Raw genomic sequence first — 17981 nt, forward strand, 5'->3', positions numbered from 1 at the left:
CTTAATAGAATTGAAACTTTCCTTCACGACACCTAGGAAATTTGATATTCTTGTGGAACATGGTATCCGCATTAGGAAAGAGGAATGGATACTATTTACACCTTTGTACATATTTTGCTGAAATTGTAGATTTCAGTTTACATTCAGAAAACTGCACGCCCATTTGGCAGCTATTATTATTATTTTTATTTTTTTAAGTGGGAGGCATAACATGCTTCCAATTAATCATTTATCTGTCTCTCTTTCAGGCGCATGGGTTTGAAATTATGTGCTCCAAGTGCACTGGCTCCTCATCCGATAATATGAGAAGTACATTTGATAATCCACGGTGGAGTGGCTTTCTTAGCAGCTTGAATAAAAACGATTACTTTAAGGTAGGATGTTCTATTTTAATTTAAATGTTTGAGATTCAAGGAAATCTTATTTTACTATGCGCAAGGCCACTTAATTTACTTGGTGCACAACTGCCACAGTTCTGGTCTTTGTCCAGGCATTACAGTACCTAGTTTGTTGGAGACCACACAGACATCCTTCTCAGAAACACTAGTGTTAACTGCTGAATGAGTGGGATGTCTCCTTACATTCAACATTACACTTGCTTAGATGTGTTTCAATGCTTCTTGATTGTATAGTCTTAAGCTTTTCTTCTGCATAATTGAAACTGGCCCAACTGGGTATTATAAAAACTGGTTATTATGTGGCAACTAGGCATAATTGAAAATATTGATATGTTAACAGTGCATATTTGAAATGGCCCAGAGGCAATAGCTACTGAAAAACATGTGGAAGTGTTACTTTTAATTCTGCTACTCAAAGGGGTGTAGATCCAATTCATTGGCTCCCGACTGGAGCTGAGCGAGGGTGCAGCGTCCTCGGGGTCAGTCAGGATAGATCTAGTGGTGCACCCTGGCCTGCTGGTCACAGATTCACTCCAGTCCCAGGCTAAGGCCTGAAGTCATTGGTGATTTGGCCCCGCAGCCCCTCTTGGCACATGGGGTTGCCGCAGTACCTCTGTTTACAACATACACTCCTCCGGTGCAGTTGCACACATAATGGCAGCGCCTCCTGGGATGTGGGGTCACCGCTAAGGCGTTCACAAATCCTGCCACGCCGTTCACACAATTATTGTGCCAGTGGCCCCCTCTGGCTCACGGGGTCACAGCAATGAGCAGTACTGGCTTGGCGCCCTCTGCACAGCTCTCGATACTCAACTCAATCTATGGCAGCTCTTGCTTGGTATATGAAGGTCACCAAAAACAATACTGCACATGGGCTATGACCCAATCAATACACAGCCAAACTCTCACACCTCGCACAGGGAGTCCTCACAGTAGGGCCCCCCACCAGGCCACTCTTCCTCCAACACTCTTCTCTTCTTACAGGGCACACTGGTCTTGGCAAGCAGGCAGGCGCTGGTGCTCCAGGTCCTAGGGCAGATGGTCTCCGTTTTCCTGGTTGGCTCGGATACTGGGAAGGGAACACGTTCTGAACCACACACTCAAGCAGCATACACTGCCCGAGACACCCATAAAAGGCTAAGAGTGGAAATGTATTTTGCTAGTCGATTACTGAAACATTATGTGCTTGTAAACATTATTGCCTCGCTATGTCACTTGTGAGTGAGATAAACAATTTCTTTTCTTTTTTTGTTATTGTTTATGCAAAAGCCCACATTTTTTTTTTTTAAAAGGTGAGTGAGCCTATAGTCCAGTGACACAGGATAAAAATAACCTGTTTACTACTACAGATTCCTACACAGTATGCTTCCACCACTGCTCTCACGCTGCTTAACCCCTGGTGAATGCAAAAAGAACAATTGATGGACAGCATGCTGCACAATGTCTAACATTCACTCCAGTACAGGGATCTGGGTCTAAATCCATCGGTTTTTGCTCCCCATGCTTTTCCAGTTCAGACCCAGCCATATGCAAATCAGTCTTGACAAATGCAAAAAGAACAATTGATGGACCGAATCCTGCACAATGTTTAACATTCACCCCAGTGTTTGTTCTGCATTCCGTCCATCATTTGTGTGTCTTTTGCTTTCTCGCCCTATGTGCGCCGGGTATGCCCAGACGTGGGTCCTGGCTCACTGTGCCACTGGATTTAAGCTAGCTTGGCTGATGAGAGGTGAAACCCCAAAACCGGTCCTAGGAGGCTTGTTTCTGGTCCAGGGAGGACCTGGCCTAACAGTTCAGGCTGGACTGTTCCCATGAGGCACAGGGTCAAGACTGATTTGCATATGGCTGGGTCTATACTGGGGTGGCATGGTGAGTAAAAGAACGATGGATTTAACCCAGATCTGTGACTAGAGGTGAATGGTTTGATTTGTTCTGCCTTCCGTCCATCATTTGTGTTTCTTTTGCTTTCTCGCCCTGGTGAAGGCGGTAGCCTTCCACCCCTTTTAGGGTAGCACTTTCAACCGCCCTCCTGGTCAAACAAGTCTTCAATCTGTGAGACAGGTCTGCGTCACGGTGCACACATATGATCCGTGTTTACCTATGACAAAAAATCAGCATTAGGGATCCAGACTACAGTAGGGCACTTACGGCAGGAGAACACGTCTTCAACCATACAGAGGACTTTTCTGTCCCAACAACCCTGACTTCTGTTTGTTAGCTATTACACAGGCTCTCTTCAACAAGTACCTTTAATCTAGTGGCAAACTTGAATGCATCATTTAAGACATAGATTGTGTGATATCATCCAGACTACCATTTAAATCAATGTTGTGCCCTATAAGAGACAGAAAGAGTCCTCGGTGGAAAGCTGAACTTTCTTGGTAAATACCTGAAACCTTTTACCTCAGCGTTTCTTCTCAGCTCCATTGCCAAGGCAGATAATCCTCTTTGTAGAACTTTGGGGGCCTCCTCTGACAGCTGGAAAGGGTATTCAGAACATCTGCACATGCTTGATGTTGAGGTGCAGTTCAGCATCAAAAAACATTTGAGGTTGGATCTTCTCTAGCATCCTATTTACCTTTGAGAATCCATTTGAAGATGAAAATCAATTCACTTGATGTTGACCAGAACTTCACTATCAGAATGCCTCGATTTTGAGGCACAATTCTCCTTCGGAGATGTACCATTGAGTAAGCTCTGTGTAAAAGCAGACTACACTAGAGTGCTTGCCTGCTCATAAGGTGAACATACTATCTCTTAAACCTCCTGGTGGTAATATTCCTCAACATGAGTAGCTGGCATCACAGGGTAAGTTACAGAATAGCCAACAGTTAAATATCTGGAAAGGTCTTTCCCAGAGCCTGTTGACTTTCTGCCACCTGCACTTGTGGCTCTGTGCTGTAATGACGTTTGCTAAAGGCACAGACCAAGGGTTGGGTCCAGATTAAGGCACTGCAACTTGAGACGCAGCACACACTACCCTTGGTTCATGTTGTAATGATTCTTCTGCACACCAGGATATCTTCAGTGGATGATGTGGTGTCTTTAAGCTGAATATATCTGTCATCCCACTAGAAGGGACCAGAGTTAAAAGCTCTAGCAAGATCCTAAGTGTTCGAGGCATGTGGGCTGCTGAATTCATATCTGTGCATAGATCGCCGCCTAGTGTTGGGTCCGGATGTTTGCACGTTGTTGTCCTGGAAGAGTCTTCGAGGTATCCTGGGATAGGTGACTCCTCCCCTGGACTACAGTGCGCATGGGCATCCTCTCCATCCTCAGATTGTTTTTTTCCGCCATTGGGTTCGGATGTGCTATCTTAGCTCAAGTTAGGAAAAACTTTATCGAGGCCAAAAGGCCTTTAGTTCGCGTCGGTACTGTTTTCTCGATCGGTTTCGATACTCCTTTGTTAGTTTAACAACTTTCAGCACCGACTTTTCGCTTCTTACCTGCCCATCGACGACATCGACGATGGAATCGAGGACACCGTTCAAAAGATGTCCGGTATGCAATGCGAAATATCCCCACATCGACGTCCATCCGGTGTGCAACAAATGCCTTTCGCCGGATCACGCCGAATCGACATGCATGGCCTGTGCCCGGTTCCGTTCCAAGAAGACTCTACGGACTCGACGAGCGGCAAGACTCGAAGCGCAGCACGCGGCACCGGCCCCGGCAGACATCTTCAACGCCGAGACCGAAGATGTCGAAGAATTGGAGATCCTACCCTCCAGTCCCGTTTCCGAACATGACTCCGGATCGAACGACGTCGACGAATCACTCTTTCGCAGAGATGAAGACGACACCGAGGTAGGAGACTACGATGAGGCCTTAGGGGCCGAAGAGAGTAGCTCCAATGACGAGCAAGGCCTACCCGTTCAGACTGAAGAGAGCCCAGTGCCACAGTCTATGGCTCCGGTCGAGGGATCGCCTTCGGGCCTTACCCGAGACCTATCCCGCAGTTCTTCGGCCCCGCCCTCGGGCCCGGCCTCGGACGTTCAGCGGCAGCCATTATTACCTAAACCGGCTGGTTTCCCTTCTTCCAAACCGAAACCGAAAGCTGCACTGGTTCAATCGAAACCGAAACCAAAAGTGGCGCTGGTCGGATCGAGGCCTTCCACACCTTCGACGCCAGCGAAGCGCGTCGGCACCGAGCGCACCAAGCCAGACTTCGGTGCCGAACTTGAAGCGGCCGACGTCGGAGTCGGCATGCGGAAAAAGGCCTTCGGTGCCGACAAACCTGATCGGTTCCCGGCGTCGACGCCATCGACTCCGACACCAAAGGTCACACTGCCGGCTGCGTCTCACATCGCTTCCACGGCAACACCGAAGCCTCATGCATCGAAGACGTCGACGGCCATTCCCGCCCCTCGACTCGATGACCCGCCGGCGCCGAAAAAGTCGACGACCGCCTCGACAGACCTGGTCGGCGCGAAAGCCTCAAAGACGCTCCAAGTGCGACCTGGTGCAGCACAAAGCAGCAAAACCAAAACGGTCCTCCAGGACACGTCGGGCTCCGGCCCAATAAAAGTTCCGGCAGCCTCTTCGGCGCCAGCCAACATTACTTTTGGCCTGCCCCCGTCCACGATCCCAAAAATATTCCAACTCAGGACACGGGTCGCCCACACCACAACTACACCTGCTGAGGCGTCTCCGTCACATGTCATCGACGCCATCACCGGCAGGATGGTTATCCACGAACGGAGGATAACTTCGGAGCCACCTTTGGACCCTTTCCGGATCCCGCAAAAAAGGAAGCTGCCTGTGGACTCAGAACCTCTCCTAAGCGAATCTTACCACTCGCCCTACCAAGATCCACAATCATACTCTCCCACACACTCCGACACGGATGTGTTGGGGGATTACATGGATGACCAAGTCCCCTACCACGGAGACATAGACCCTGATTACCAACAGGACCCTGATCAAACTTGGGGCGACCCTGTAGATCCAGGTGCACCTCTAGATGCACAGGACCCACAACTCTATGGGGCGAAAACATCTCCCACAGAGGACACTGCAGCGTTCAACGCTCTTATCGAACGTGCCGCAAATAATCATGGAGTGCAGCTTCACTCTGACACCATCGAGGACGACTTTCTTATGGACACCTTCGCATCCTCAGAAAGACATGTAAAAACTCTGCCCATGTTGAAAGGGGTCCTCAAACCAGCCAAGGACATCTTCAAAGAACCCACCAGGGCACGAGTGATAAACCCCAGGATCGATAAGAAATACAGATCGGCGCCTGGGGACCCTACTTACATCAGAGGCCAATTACCACTAGACTCCATTGTCGTAGCGAATGCTCGCAAGAGGGCACACTCGCAGACGACAGGTGACGCTCCTCCCCCGGACAAAGAGTCCAAGGTGCTAGAGACCTCCGGCAAGCGAGTTGCCGCCCAGGCTGCCAACATATGGCGCATAGCCAACACTCAAGCGCTCCTTGCTCGCTACGATAGAGCGCACTATGACACATTGGAGCAACTACTCCAACATCTCCCTGACCAGTACAAGGAAGGTGCAGAAATTCTTATCAGAGAGGGACAGTTACTCACAAATGCTTCCATCAAGTGTGCACTAGATGTCGCAGACACGGCTGCCAGGGCCATTAACACAAGCGTCATGCTGCGACGACATGCCTAGTTGCGAATCTCCGGATTCAAACCTGAGGTGCAAAATAATATACTCAACCAGCCTGTCAACCCCGACTATTTATTCGGACCAGAGGTTGACACCACCCTTGAGAAAATAAAAAAGGACACGGACACCGCAAAGTCCATGGTGGCTCGCCAGACTCAGTCCTTTCGGAGCAGCTCCTTTCGTCGCCCCGGAAATAGAGGAGCAGGTAGAGGACAGGGGTCACAGCAGACATACAACAAGGGCAATACACAAACCACCTACATAAAAACACCCGGGGTGGATATCGTGGCTCCAGTACAAAGGGAAGAGGACGCGGCTACGGCAACACCAGATCCTCCCCCAAGAACAAGCAGTGACGCCCTCTCCCTTCCTCCCGACCACATAACACCTGTCGGGGGAAGGCTACAAAGATTCCTGTCCACGTGGAACTCCATCACCACGGACAGGTGGGTCAAAGATATTGTCAAATACGGTTACTGTCTAGAGCTAACCTCCACTCCACCCACAATTCCTCCAAGAAACCGTCCTATGTCCTCAGAGCACTGAACGCTCTTACTGCAGGAGGTGCAAAGCATGCTTCTAAAAGGCGCAATAGAGGTCGTACCCGTCCACGAGCAAGGTACGGGGGTGTACTCCCTGTACTTTTTAATACCGAAGAAAGACGGGTCACTCAGACCTGTATTGGACCTGAGACCCCTAAACAGATACATTCTGTTCGAGGCATGTGGGCTGCTGAATTCATATCTGTGCATAGATCGCCGCCTAGTGTTGGGTCCGGATGTTTGCACGTTGTTGTCCTGGAAGAGTCTTCGAAGTATCCTTGGATAGGTGACTCCTCCCCTGGACTACAGTGCGCATGGGCATCCTCTCCATCCTCAGATTGTTTTTTTCCGCCATTGGGTTCGGATGTGCTATCTTAGCTCAAGTTAGGAAAATATTTGGTCGAGGCCAAAAGGCCTTTAGTTCGCGTCGGTACTGTTTATCGATCGGGTTTCGATAGAATTTTGTTAGTTTACTAACTTTCAGCACCGACTTCTTTCGCATTTACCAGTCCATCGACTACTTCGACGATGGAATCCAGGACGCCATTCAAAAGGTGTCCGGTATGCAATGCGAAGTACCCACACATCGACGTCCATCCGGTGTGCAACAAATGCCTTTCGCCGGACCACGACGAATCGACATGCATGGCCTGTGCCCGGTTCCGTTCCAAGAAGACTCTAAGGAACCGAAGAGCGGCGAGACTCGAGGCGCGGCACGCGGCACCGGCCCCAACAGACATCTTCGACGAAGCCGACGTCGAAGAATTAGAAGTCATACCCTCCAGTCCCGTTTCCGAACACGACCCCGGATCGGACGAGGGCGACGAGTCACTCTTCCACAGAGGTGAAGACGACACCGAGGTAGGAGACGACGAGGAGGCCTTAGGGGCCGAAGAGAGTAGCTCCAATGATGAACAAGGCCTACCTGTTCAAACCGAAGAAACACCAGCGCCACAGCCTTTGGCTCCGGTCGAGGGATCGCCTTCGGGCCTTACCCGAGACCCATCCCGTAGTTCTTCGGCCCCGCCCTCGGGCCCGGCCTCGGACGTTCAGCGGCAGCCATTGCTGCATAAGCCAGCTGGTTTCCCTACCACAAAACCGAAACCGAAAGCTGCTCCGGTTCATCCGAAACCGAAACTGAAAGTGGCGCTGGTCGGATCGAGGCCTTCCACGCCTTCGACGCCAGCGCAACGCGTCGGCACCGACCGCACCAAGAGGGACTTCGGTGCCGAACTGGAGTCGGGCGACATCGGAGTCGACAAACGGAAAAAGGCCATCGGCACCGAGAAACCTACTCGGCTACCGACGCCAACGACACCGAGGGCAATACCGCCTGCTTCGCCTCGCGTCGCTCCCTCGACGACGCCGAAGCCTCACGTATCGAGGACGTCGACGGTGATCTCCACACCTCGACTCGAGGACCCGCCGGCACCGAAAAAATCCACGCCCGGCTCTACGAACCTGCCCGGTGCCAAAGCCTCAAAGACGCCCCAAGTGCGGCCTGCTGCGACGCAAAGCAACAAAACCGCGGCGGCCCTCAAAGACCCGTCGGGTTCCGGCCCGATCGGAGCTCCAGCAACCTCTACGGGGCCAGCCAACATTACCTTCGGCTTGCCTCCGTCAACAATCCCGAAGATGTTCCAACTCAGGACACGGGTTACCCAGACTCCGGTTCCACCGGACGAGACGTCTCTGTCACGTGTCATCGACGCCGACACTGGCAGGATGATTCTCCACGACCGGAGAATAACTTCGGAACCGCCATTGGACCCTTTCAGGATCCCACTAAAAAGGAAGCTGCCTGTGGAATCAGAACCTCTCCTTTACGAACCGTTCCATTCCTCCTACCAGGATCCACACCGGTTCTCCCCCACACGCTCCGACACGGATGCATTGGAGGACTACATGGATGACCAAGCACCCTACCATGTAGACACAGACCCTGATGACCAGCGGGACCCTGATCAAACTTGGGGCGACCCTGCAGACCCCAGTGCACCTCTCGATACACAGGACCCACAACTCTATGGGGCAAAAACATCTCCCACGGAGGATACTGCGGCGTTCAACGCTCTTATTGAACGTGCTGCAAATAACCATGGGGTACAGCTTCACTCAGATACCATCGAGGATGACTTTCTAATGGACACTTTTGCATCCTCAGAAAGACATGTAAAAACTCTGCCAATGCTCAAGGGGGTCCTCAAACCAGCTAAGGACATTTTCAAGGAACCCACCAGGGCACGAGTGATAAACCCCAGGATTGATAAAAAATACAGATCAGCACCTGGGGATCCTACTTACATCAAAGGACAATTACCACTCAACTCCATCGTCGTAGCGAATGCTCGCAAGAGGGCACACTCGCAAACGACAGGTGACGCTCCTCCCCCGGACAAAGAGTCCAAGGTGCTAGAGACCTCCGGCAAGCGAGTTGCCGCCCAGGCTGCCAACATATGGCGCATAGCCAACACTCAAGCGCTCCTCGCTCGCTACGATAGAGCGCACTATGACACATTGGAGCAACTACTCCAACATCTCCCTGACCAGTTCAAAGAAGGTGCAGAAATTCTTATCAGAGAGGGACAGCTACTCACAAATGCTTCCATCAAATGTGCCCTAGATGCTGCAGACACGGCTTCCAGGGCCATAAACACAAGCGTCATGCTGCGACGACATGCCTGGCTACGAATCTCAGGATTCAAGCCTGAGGTACAAAACAACATACTGAACCAGCCCGTCAACCCCGACTATTTATTCGGCCCAGAGGTTGACACCACCCTCGAAAAGATAAAAAAGGACACGGACACTGCAAAGTCCATGGGCGCCCTCCAAACTCAGTCCTTTCGGAGCGGCTCCTTTCGTCGCCCCGGAAACAAGGGGGCAGGTAGAGGACAGGGGTCACAACAAACGTATAACAAAGGCAATACACAGACCACCTACGATAAAAACACCCGAGGTGGATATCGTGGCTCCAGTACAAAGGGCAGAGGACGTGGCTACGGCAACACCAGGTCCTCCCCCAAGAACAAGCAGTGACGCCCTCTCCCTTCCTCCCGACCACATAACACCTGTCGGGGGAAGACTACAAAGGTTCCTGTCCACGTGGAACTCCATCACCACGGACAGGTGGGTCAAAGATATTGTAAAATACGGTTACTGTCTGGAGTTAACCTCCACTCCACCCACAATACCACCAAGAAACCGTCCTATGTCCTCAGAGCACTTAACGCTCTTACAGCTAGAGGTGCAAAGTATGCTTCTAAAAGGCGCTATAGAGGTCGTACCCATCCATGAGCAGGGTACGGGGGTTTACTCCCTCTACTTTTTAATTCCAAAGAAGGACGGGTCGCTCAGGCCTATATTAGACCTGAGACCCGTGAACCAGTACATTCTTTCAGAGCACTTTCACATGCTCACCCTACAGCAAGTCCTTCCGCTTCTCAAGCAGGGAGACTTCCTAGCCTCACTGGACCTCAAGGATGCGTACTTTCACATACCCATCCACCCCTCACACAAAAAATACCTCAGGTTCACTGTTCAGGGGCAGCACTATCAGTTCAAAGTCCTTCCCTTCGGCGTGACAACAGCGCCCAGGGTTTTCACGAAGTGCCTAGCTACTGTGGCAGCACATTTACGGAGGCAGCATATACACGTCTACCCCTACCTAGACGACTGGCTCGTTCAAGCGAAGTCAGCCCAGCAATGTGCAAGCCACATGTCCCGCACCATTCACCTTCTTCACAGTCTGGGATTCTCACTAAATTACCCAAAGTCCCATCTCCAGCCCGCACACGTACAACAGTACCTAGGTGCGACTATAGATACTCTGGCGGCCACAGCTCAGCCAAATTTAGTGAGGATCAACAGCATACAACTGCTGATCTCCAAGTTCAAACCCAATCACTCGCTTCCAGCGCGAGTGTTTATGCATTTGATAGGCATGATGGCCTCCTGCATCTTCATAGTCCCGCACGCGAGGTTACATATGCGCCCACTTCAGGAGTGCCTAGCACGTCAGGCTCAAGGACAGTTGAAAGACCTAGTGTTGGTGAGCGGTCGGGCATACAACTCTCTGCATTGGTGGAATCCACAAAACCTTTGCAAGGGCCGACCGTTCCAAGAGCCTGTTCCACAAATAGTACTGACAGCGGACGCGTCTCTCCAGGGATGGGGAGCTCATGTACTCCACTACACAGTGCAGGGACTATGGACGACACAACAGAAGAAGATGCACATCAACCTTCTGGAACTGATGGCAATCTTCCTGGCCATGAAGGCATTCAAAGTACATCTGTGCAACAAAGTCGTATTGATCCGGACGGACAACATGACTGCCATGTACTACATACAGAAGCAGGGAGGAACACACTCTCCACAGTTGTCTCATCTGGCTCAGAGCATGTGGAAGTGGGCCATTCAAAGGAACATGTTCCTCATGGCGGAACACCTCCATGGCAAGGACAACCAGATGGCGGATCTGCTCAGCAGACACAGCCACCAGATGCACGAGTGGGAGTTACACCCATCAGTACTCCAACCGTACTTCCAGCAGTGGGGTCATCCAGAGATAGACCTATTCGCGACAAGCGAAAACGCAAAATGCCAAAGCTTCGCCGCCAGATTCCCACATCCGCAGTCGCAGGGCAATGCGATATGGATGAACTGGTCCGGCAGATTTGCGTACGCTTTTCCCCCAGCGCCGTTGATACCGCTGGTGGCTCGCAAACTACGACAACACTCCCTGACACTCGTCCTAGTTGCTCCCACGTGGGCACGCCAGCCGTGGTACACCACCTTCCTCGAACTTTCCGTGGTGCCGCATCAAAGGCTGCGGATCAAACCCGCGCATTTGACGCAGAACCATGGAGAGGTTCAGCACCCAGATCCGCAACAGCTGAACCTGGCGATCTGGCTCCTGAAGTCCTAGAGTTTGGCTATCTCAACCTGCCACCTGACTGTATGGACATCATCAAGGAGGCCAGGAGACCCACTACCAGGGCTTGCTATGCAGCCAAATGGAAAAGGTTCGTCATTTATTGCGGTAATAATGACATCAACCCGCTGGACGCATCCATCCACAACATCATCTGTTACCTCTTACACCTATACCGATGCAATCTGGCGTACACCTCTATACGTGTCCATTTGACCGCAATATCAGCCTATCTGCAAACCCGGCAGCACCTCTCTCTATTCAGAGTGCCTGCCATCAAAGCATTCTTGGAAGGGCTCAAACGAGTCATTCCACCTAGTCTCCCACCGGCTCCAATGTGGAACCTCAACTTGGTCCTCACACGCCTGATGGGTCCACCCTTTGAACCTCTACACTCATGCGAGATTCAATTCCTTACCTGGAAAGTGGCCTTCCTAGTAGCGATCACTTCCCTAAGAAGAGTTAGTGAACTCCAGGCACTAACCGTTCAAGAGCCATTTATTCAGGTTCACGCCAACAGGGTCGTACTACGTACCAACCCCAAATTCATGCCCAAGGTAATATCGCAGTTCCACATGAATCAGACTATTGAACTGCCCGTTTTCTTCCAAAACCCACAAACTGTTGCAGAAAGGGCACTACATACACTAGATGTACGGAGGGCCCTCATGTACTACATCGACAGGACTAAACCATTCAGGAAGACAAAACAACTGTTCGTTGCCTTTGCCCCACACCACAAAGGTAACGCCATCTCCAAAGCAGGGATAGCCAGATGGATAGTTAAGTGTATTCAAATCTGTTATCAAAAGGCAAAACGCACATTAACTATTCCACCACGAGCCCACTCAACACGTAAGTTGGGGGCTTCCATGGCCTTCCTAGGAAATATTCCCCTGCATGATATATGCAGAGCAGCCACATGGTCCACTACACACACATTTACAAAACACTATTGTGTAGATGTGCAGTCAAAACAGCAGGCAGCTGTAGGACAGGCTGTTCTCAAGACACTTTTTCAGACCGCTGCAGCTGGCACGGGTAGCCGCCGCTAATAGAGGGCACTGCTATGTATTCTATGCACAGATATGAATTCAGCAGCCCACATGCCTCGAACTGAATATGCTACTTACCAGTATGCATCTGTTCTTGGCATGTAGGGCTGCTGACATTCATATCGCCCTCCCTCCTCCCCGGCGCCTGTCGCAGCTGCAGCTCTCAGAATTACTGCAAGCATGGTCATCACTTTCTGTATCTACTCCATCACTGCCACAATGGCGAAAAACAATCTGAGGATGGAGAGGATGCCCATGCGCACTGTAGTCCAGGGGAGGAGTCACCTATCCAAGGATACTTCGAAGACTCTTCCAGGACAACAACGTGCAAACATCCGGACCCAACACTAGGCGGCGATCTATGCACAGATATGAATGTCAGCAGCCCTACATGCCAAGAACAGATGCATACTGGTAAGTAGCATATTCATTCCGAGCATTTTCACATGCTCACTCTCCAGCAAGTCCTCCCGCTGCTCAAGCAGGGAGACTTTCTAGCCACACTGGACCTCAAGGATGCGTATTTCCACATACCCATTCACCCATCACACAAAAAATACCTCAGGTTCACTGTTCAAGGACAGCACTACCAATTCAGAGTCCTTCCCTTCGGCGTGACAACGGCACCAAGGGTGTTTACAAAGTGCCTAGCTACGGTGGCGGCACATCTACGGAGGCAGCACATACACGTCTACCCTTACCTGGACGACTGGCTCGTTCAAGCGAAGTCAGCCCAGCAATGTGCCAGCCACATGTCCCGCACCATTCACCTCCTTCACAGTCTGGGGTTCTCACTAAATTACCCAAAATCCCATCTCCAGCCCGCACACGTACAACAGTACCTAGGTGCGACTATAGACACTCTGGCGGCCACAGCTCAGCCAAATTTAGTGAGGATCAACAGCATGCAAATGCTGATCTCCAGGTTCAAACCCCAACACTCACTTCCAGCACGAGTGTTCATGCAGTTGATAGGCATGATGGCCTCCTGCATTTTCATAGTCCCACACGCGAGACTACATATGCGCCCGCTTCAGGAGTGCTTAGCACGTCAGTGGAATCAGGCTCAAGGACAGTTGAAAGACCTAGTGTTGGTGAGCGGTCGGGCATACAACTCTCTGCATTGGTGGAATCCTCAAAACCTTTGCAAGGGCCGACCGTTCCAAGAGCCTGTTCCACAAATAGTACTGACAGCGGACGCGTCTCTCCAGGGATGGGGAGCTCATGTACTCCACTACACAGTGCAGGGACTATGGACGACACAACAGAAGAAGATGCACATCAACCTTCTGGAACTGATGGCAATCTTCCTGGCCATGAAGGCATTCACAGTACATCTGTGCAACAAAGTCGTGTTGATCCGGACGGACAACATGACTGCCATGTACTACATACAGAAGCAGGGAGGAACACACTCTCCACAGTTGTCTCATCTGGCTCAGAGCATGTGGAAGTGGGCCATTCAGAGGAACATGTTCCTCATGGCAGAGCACCTCCCGGGCAAGGACAACCAGATGGCGGATCTGCTCAGCAGACACAGCCACCAGATGCACGAGTGGGAGTTACACCCATCAGTACTCCAACCGTACTTCCAGCAGTGGGGTCATCCGGAGATAGACCTCTTCGCCACAAGCGAAAACGCAAAATGCCAAAGCTTTGCCGCCAGGTTCCCACATCCGCAGTCGCAGGGCAATGCAATATGGATGAACTGGTCCGGCAGATTTGCGTACGCTTTTCCCCCAGCGCCGTTGATACCGCTGGTGGCTCGCAAACTCAGACAACACTCCCTGACACTCGTCCTAGTTGCTCCTACGTGGGCACGCCAGCCATGGTACACCACCTTCCTCGAACTTTCCGTGGTGCCGCATCAAAGGCTGCGGATCAAACCCACGCATTTGACGCAGAACCATGGAGAGATTCAGCACCCAGATCCGCAACAGCTGAACCTGGCAATCTGGCTCCTGAAGTCCTAGAGTTTGGCTACCTCAACCTGCCACCTGACTGTATGGACATCATCAAGGAAGCCAGGAGACCCACTACAAGAGCTTGCTATGCAGCCAAATGGAAAAGGTTCGTCATTTATTGCAGTAATAATGACATTAACCCGCTGGACGCATCCATCCAAAACATCATTTGTTACCTCTTACACCTATACCGATGCAATCTGGCGTACACCTCTATACGTGTCCATTTGACAGCAATATCAGCCTATCTGCAAACCAGGCAGCACCTCTCACTATTCAGAGTGCCTGCCATCAAAGCATTCTTGGAAGGACTCAAACGAGTCATTCCACCAAGCCACCCACCGGCTCCAATGTGGAACCTCAACCTGGTCCTCACACGCCTGATGGGTCCACCCTTTGAACCTCTCCACTCATGCGAGATTCAATTCCTCACCTGGAAAGTAGCTTTCCTAGTAGCAATCACTTCTTTAAGAAGGGTTAGTGAACTCCAGGCACTAACAGTTCAAGAGCCATTTATACAGGTTCACGCCAACAGGGTCGTACTACGTACCAACCCCAAATTCATGCCCAAGGTAATCTCGCAGTTCCACATGAATCAAACTATTGAACTGCCCGTTTTCTTCCAAAACCCACAAACTGTCGCGGAACGAGCACTCCATACACTAGACGTAAGGAGGGCCCTCATGTACTACATCGACAGGACTAAACCCTTTAGGAAGACAAAACAACTGTTCGTTGCCTTTGCCCCACACCACAAGGGTAACGCCATCTCCAAAGCAGGGATAGCCAGATGGATAGTTAAGTGTATTCAAATTTGTTATCAAAAGGCAAAACGCACATTAACTATTCCCCCACGAGCCCACTCAACACGTAAGTTAGGGGCCTCCATGGCTTTTCTAGGAAATATTCCCCTGCATGATATATGTAGAGCAGCCACCTGGTCCACCACACACACATTTACCAAACACTATTGTGTAGATGTGCAATCAAAACAGCAGGCAGCTGTAGGACAGGCTGTTCTCAAAACCCTTTTTCAGACCGCTGCAGCTGGCACTGGTAGCCGCCGCTAATAGAGGGCACTGCTATACATTCTATGCACAGATATGAATTCAGCAGCCCACATGCCTCGAACTGAATATGCTACTTACCAGTATGCATCTGTTCTTGGCATGTAGGGCTGCTGACATTCATATCGCCCTCCCTCCTCCCCGGCGCCTGTAGCAGCTGCAGCTCTCAGAATTACTGTAAGCATGGTCATCACTTTTCTGTATCTACTCCATCACTGCCACAATAGCGAAAAACAATCTGAGGATGGAGAGGATGCCCATGCGCACTGTAGTCCAGGGGAGGAGTCACCTATCCCAGGATACCTCGAAGACTCTTCCAGGACAACAACGTGCAAACATCCGGACCCAACACTAGGCGGCGATCTATGCACAGATATGAATGTCAGCAGCCCTACATGCCAAGAACAGATGCATACTGGTAAGTAGCATATTCATTCCAAGCATTTTCACATGCTCACTCTCCAGCAAGTCCTCCCGCTGCTCAAGCAGGGAGACTTTCTAGCCACACTGGACCTCAAGGATGCGTATTTCCACATACCCATTCACCCATCACACAAAAAATACCTCAGGTTCACTGTTCAAGGACAGCACTACCAATTCAGAGTCCTTCCCTTCGGCGTGACAACGGCACCAAGGGTGTTTACAAAGTGCCTAGCTACGGTGGCGGCACATCTACGGAGGCAGCACATACACGTCTACCCTTACCTGGACGACTGGCTCGTTCAAGCGAAGTCAGCCCAGCAATGTGCCAGCCACATGTCCCGCACCATTCACCTCCTTCACAGTCTGGGGTTCTCACTAAATTACCCAAAATCCCATCTCCAGCCCGCACACGTACAACAGTACCTAGGTGCGACTATAGACACTCTGGCGGCCACAGCTCAGCCAAATTTAGTGAGGATCAACAGCATGCAAATGCTGATCTCCAGGTTCAAACCCCAACACTCACTTCCAGCACGAGTGTTCATGCAGTTGATAGGCATGATGGCCTCCTGCATTTTCATAGTCCCACACGCGAGACTACATATGCGCCCGCTTCAGGAGTGCTTAGCACGTCAGTGGAATCAGGCTCAAGGACAGTTGAAAGACCTAGTGTTGGTGAGCGGTCGGGCATACAACTCTCTGCATTGGTGGAATCCTCAAAACCTTTGCAAGGGCCGACCGTTCCAAGAGCCTGTTCCACAAATAGTACTGACAGCGGACGCGTCTCTCCAGGGATGGGGAGCTCATGTACTCCACTACACAGTGCAGGGACTATGGACGACACAACAGAAGAAGATGCACATCAACCTTCTGGAACTGATGGCAATCTTCCTGGCCATGAAGGCATTCACAGTACATCTGTGCAACAAAGTCGTGTTGATCCGGACGGACAACATGACTGCCATGTACTACATACAGAAGCAGGGAGGAACACACTCTCCACAGTTGTCTCATCTGGCTCAGAGCATGTGGAAGTGGGCCATTCAGAGGAACATGTTCCTCATGGCAGAGCACCTCCCGGGCAAGGACAACCAGATGGCGGATCTGCTCAGCAGACACAGCCACCAGATGCACGAGTGGGAGTTACACCCATCAGTACTCCAACCGTACTTCCAGCAGTGGGGTCATCCGGAGATAGACCTCTTCGCCACAAGCGAAAACGCAAAATGCCAAAGCTTTGCCGCCAGGTTCCCACATCCGCAGTCGCAGGGCAATGCAATATGGATGAACTGGTCCGGCAGATTTGCGTACGCTTTTCCCCCAGCGCCGTTGATACCGCTGGTGGCTCGCAAACTCAGACAACACTCCCTGACACTCGTCCTAGTTGCTCCTACGTGGGCACGCCAGCCATGGTACACCACCTTCCTCGAACTTTCCGTGGTGCCGCATCAAAGGCTGCGGATCAAACCCACGCATTTGACGCAGAACCATGGAGAGATTCAGCACCCAGATCCGCAACAGCTGAACCTGGCAATCTGGCTCCTGAAGTCCTAGAGTTTGGCTACCTCAACCTGCCACCTGACTGTATGGACATCATCAAGGAAGCCAGGAGACCCACTACAAGAGCTTGCTATGCAGCCAAATGGAAAAGGTTCGTCATTTATTGCAGTAATAATGACATTAACCCGCTGGACGCATCCATCCAAAACATCATTTGTTACCTCTTACACCTATACCGATGCAATCTGGCGTACACCTCTATACGTGTCCATTTGACAGCAATATCAGCCTATCTGCAAACCAGGCAGCACCTCTCACTATTCAGAGTGCCTGCCATCAAAGCATTCTTGGAAGGACTCAAACGAGTCATTCCACCAAGCCACCCACCGGCTCCAATGTGGAACCTCAACCTGGTCCTCACACGCCTGATGGGTCCACCCTTTGAACCTCTCC

The 17981-nt window shown here is 51.2% G+C and overlaps 1 protein-coding gene across 6 annotated transcripts in view; it reads left to right on the top strand.

Moving 5' to 3' along the window:
- Window positions 1-17981, top strand: part of ECD (ecdysoneless cell cycle regulator) — a 444921-nt gene that overhangs the window by 178103 nt on the left and 248837 nt on the right. For all 6 annotated transcript variants that reach the window (XM_085603785.1, XM_085603784.1, XM_085603781.1 and 3 more), the window contains one exon: window positions 249-374. In XM_085603785.1, the coding sequence (XP_085459911.1) occupies window positions 249-374 (126 nt within the window). The remainder of the gene's footprint in view (window positions 1-248; window positions 375-17981) is intronic.

This window comes from Triturus cristatus, chromosome 1_2, assembly GCF_964204655.1.
Source record: "Triturus cristatus chromosome 1_2, aTriCri1.1, whole genome shotgun sequence".
NCBI classification, from domain to species: Eukaryota; Metazoa; Chordata; class Amphibia; order Caudata; family Salamandridae; genus Triturus; species Triturus cristatus.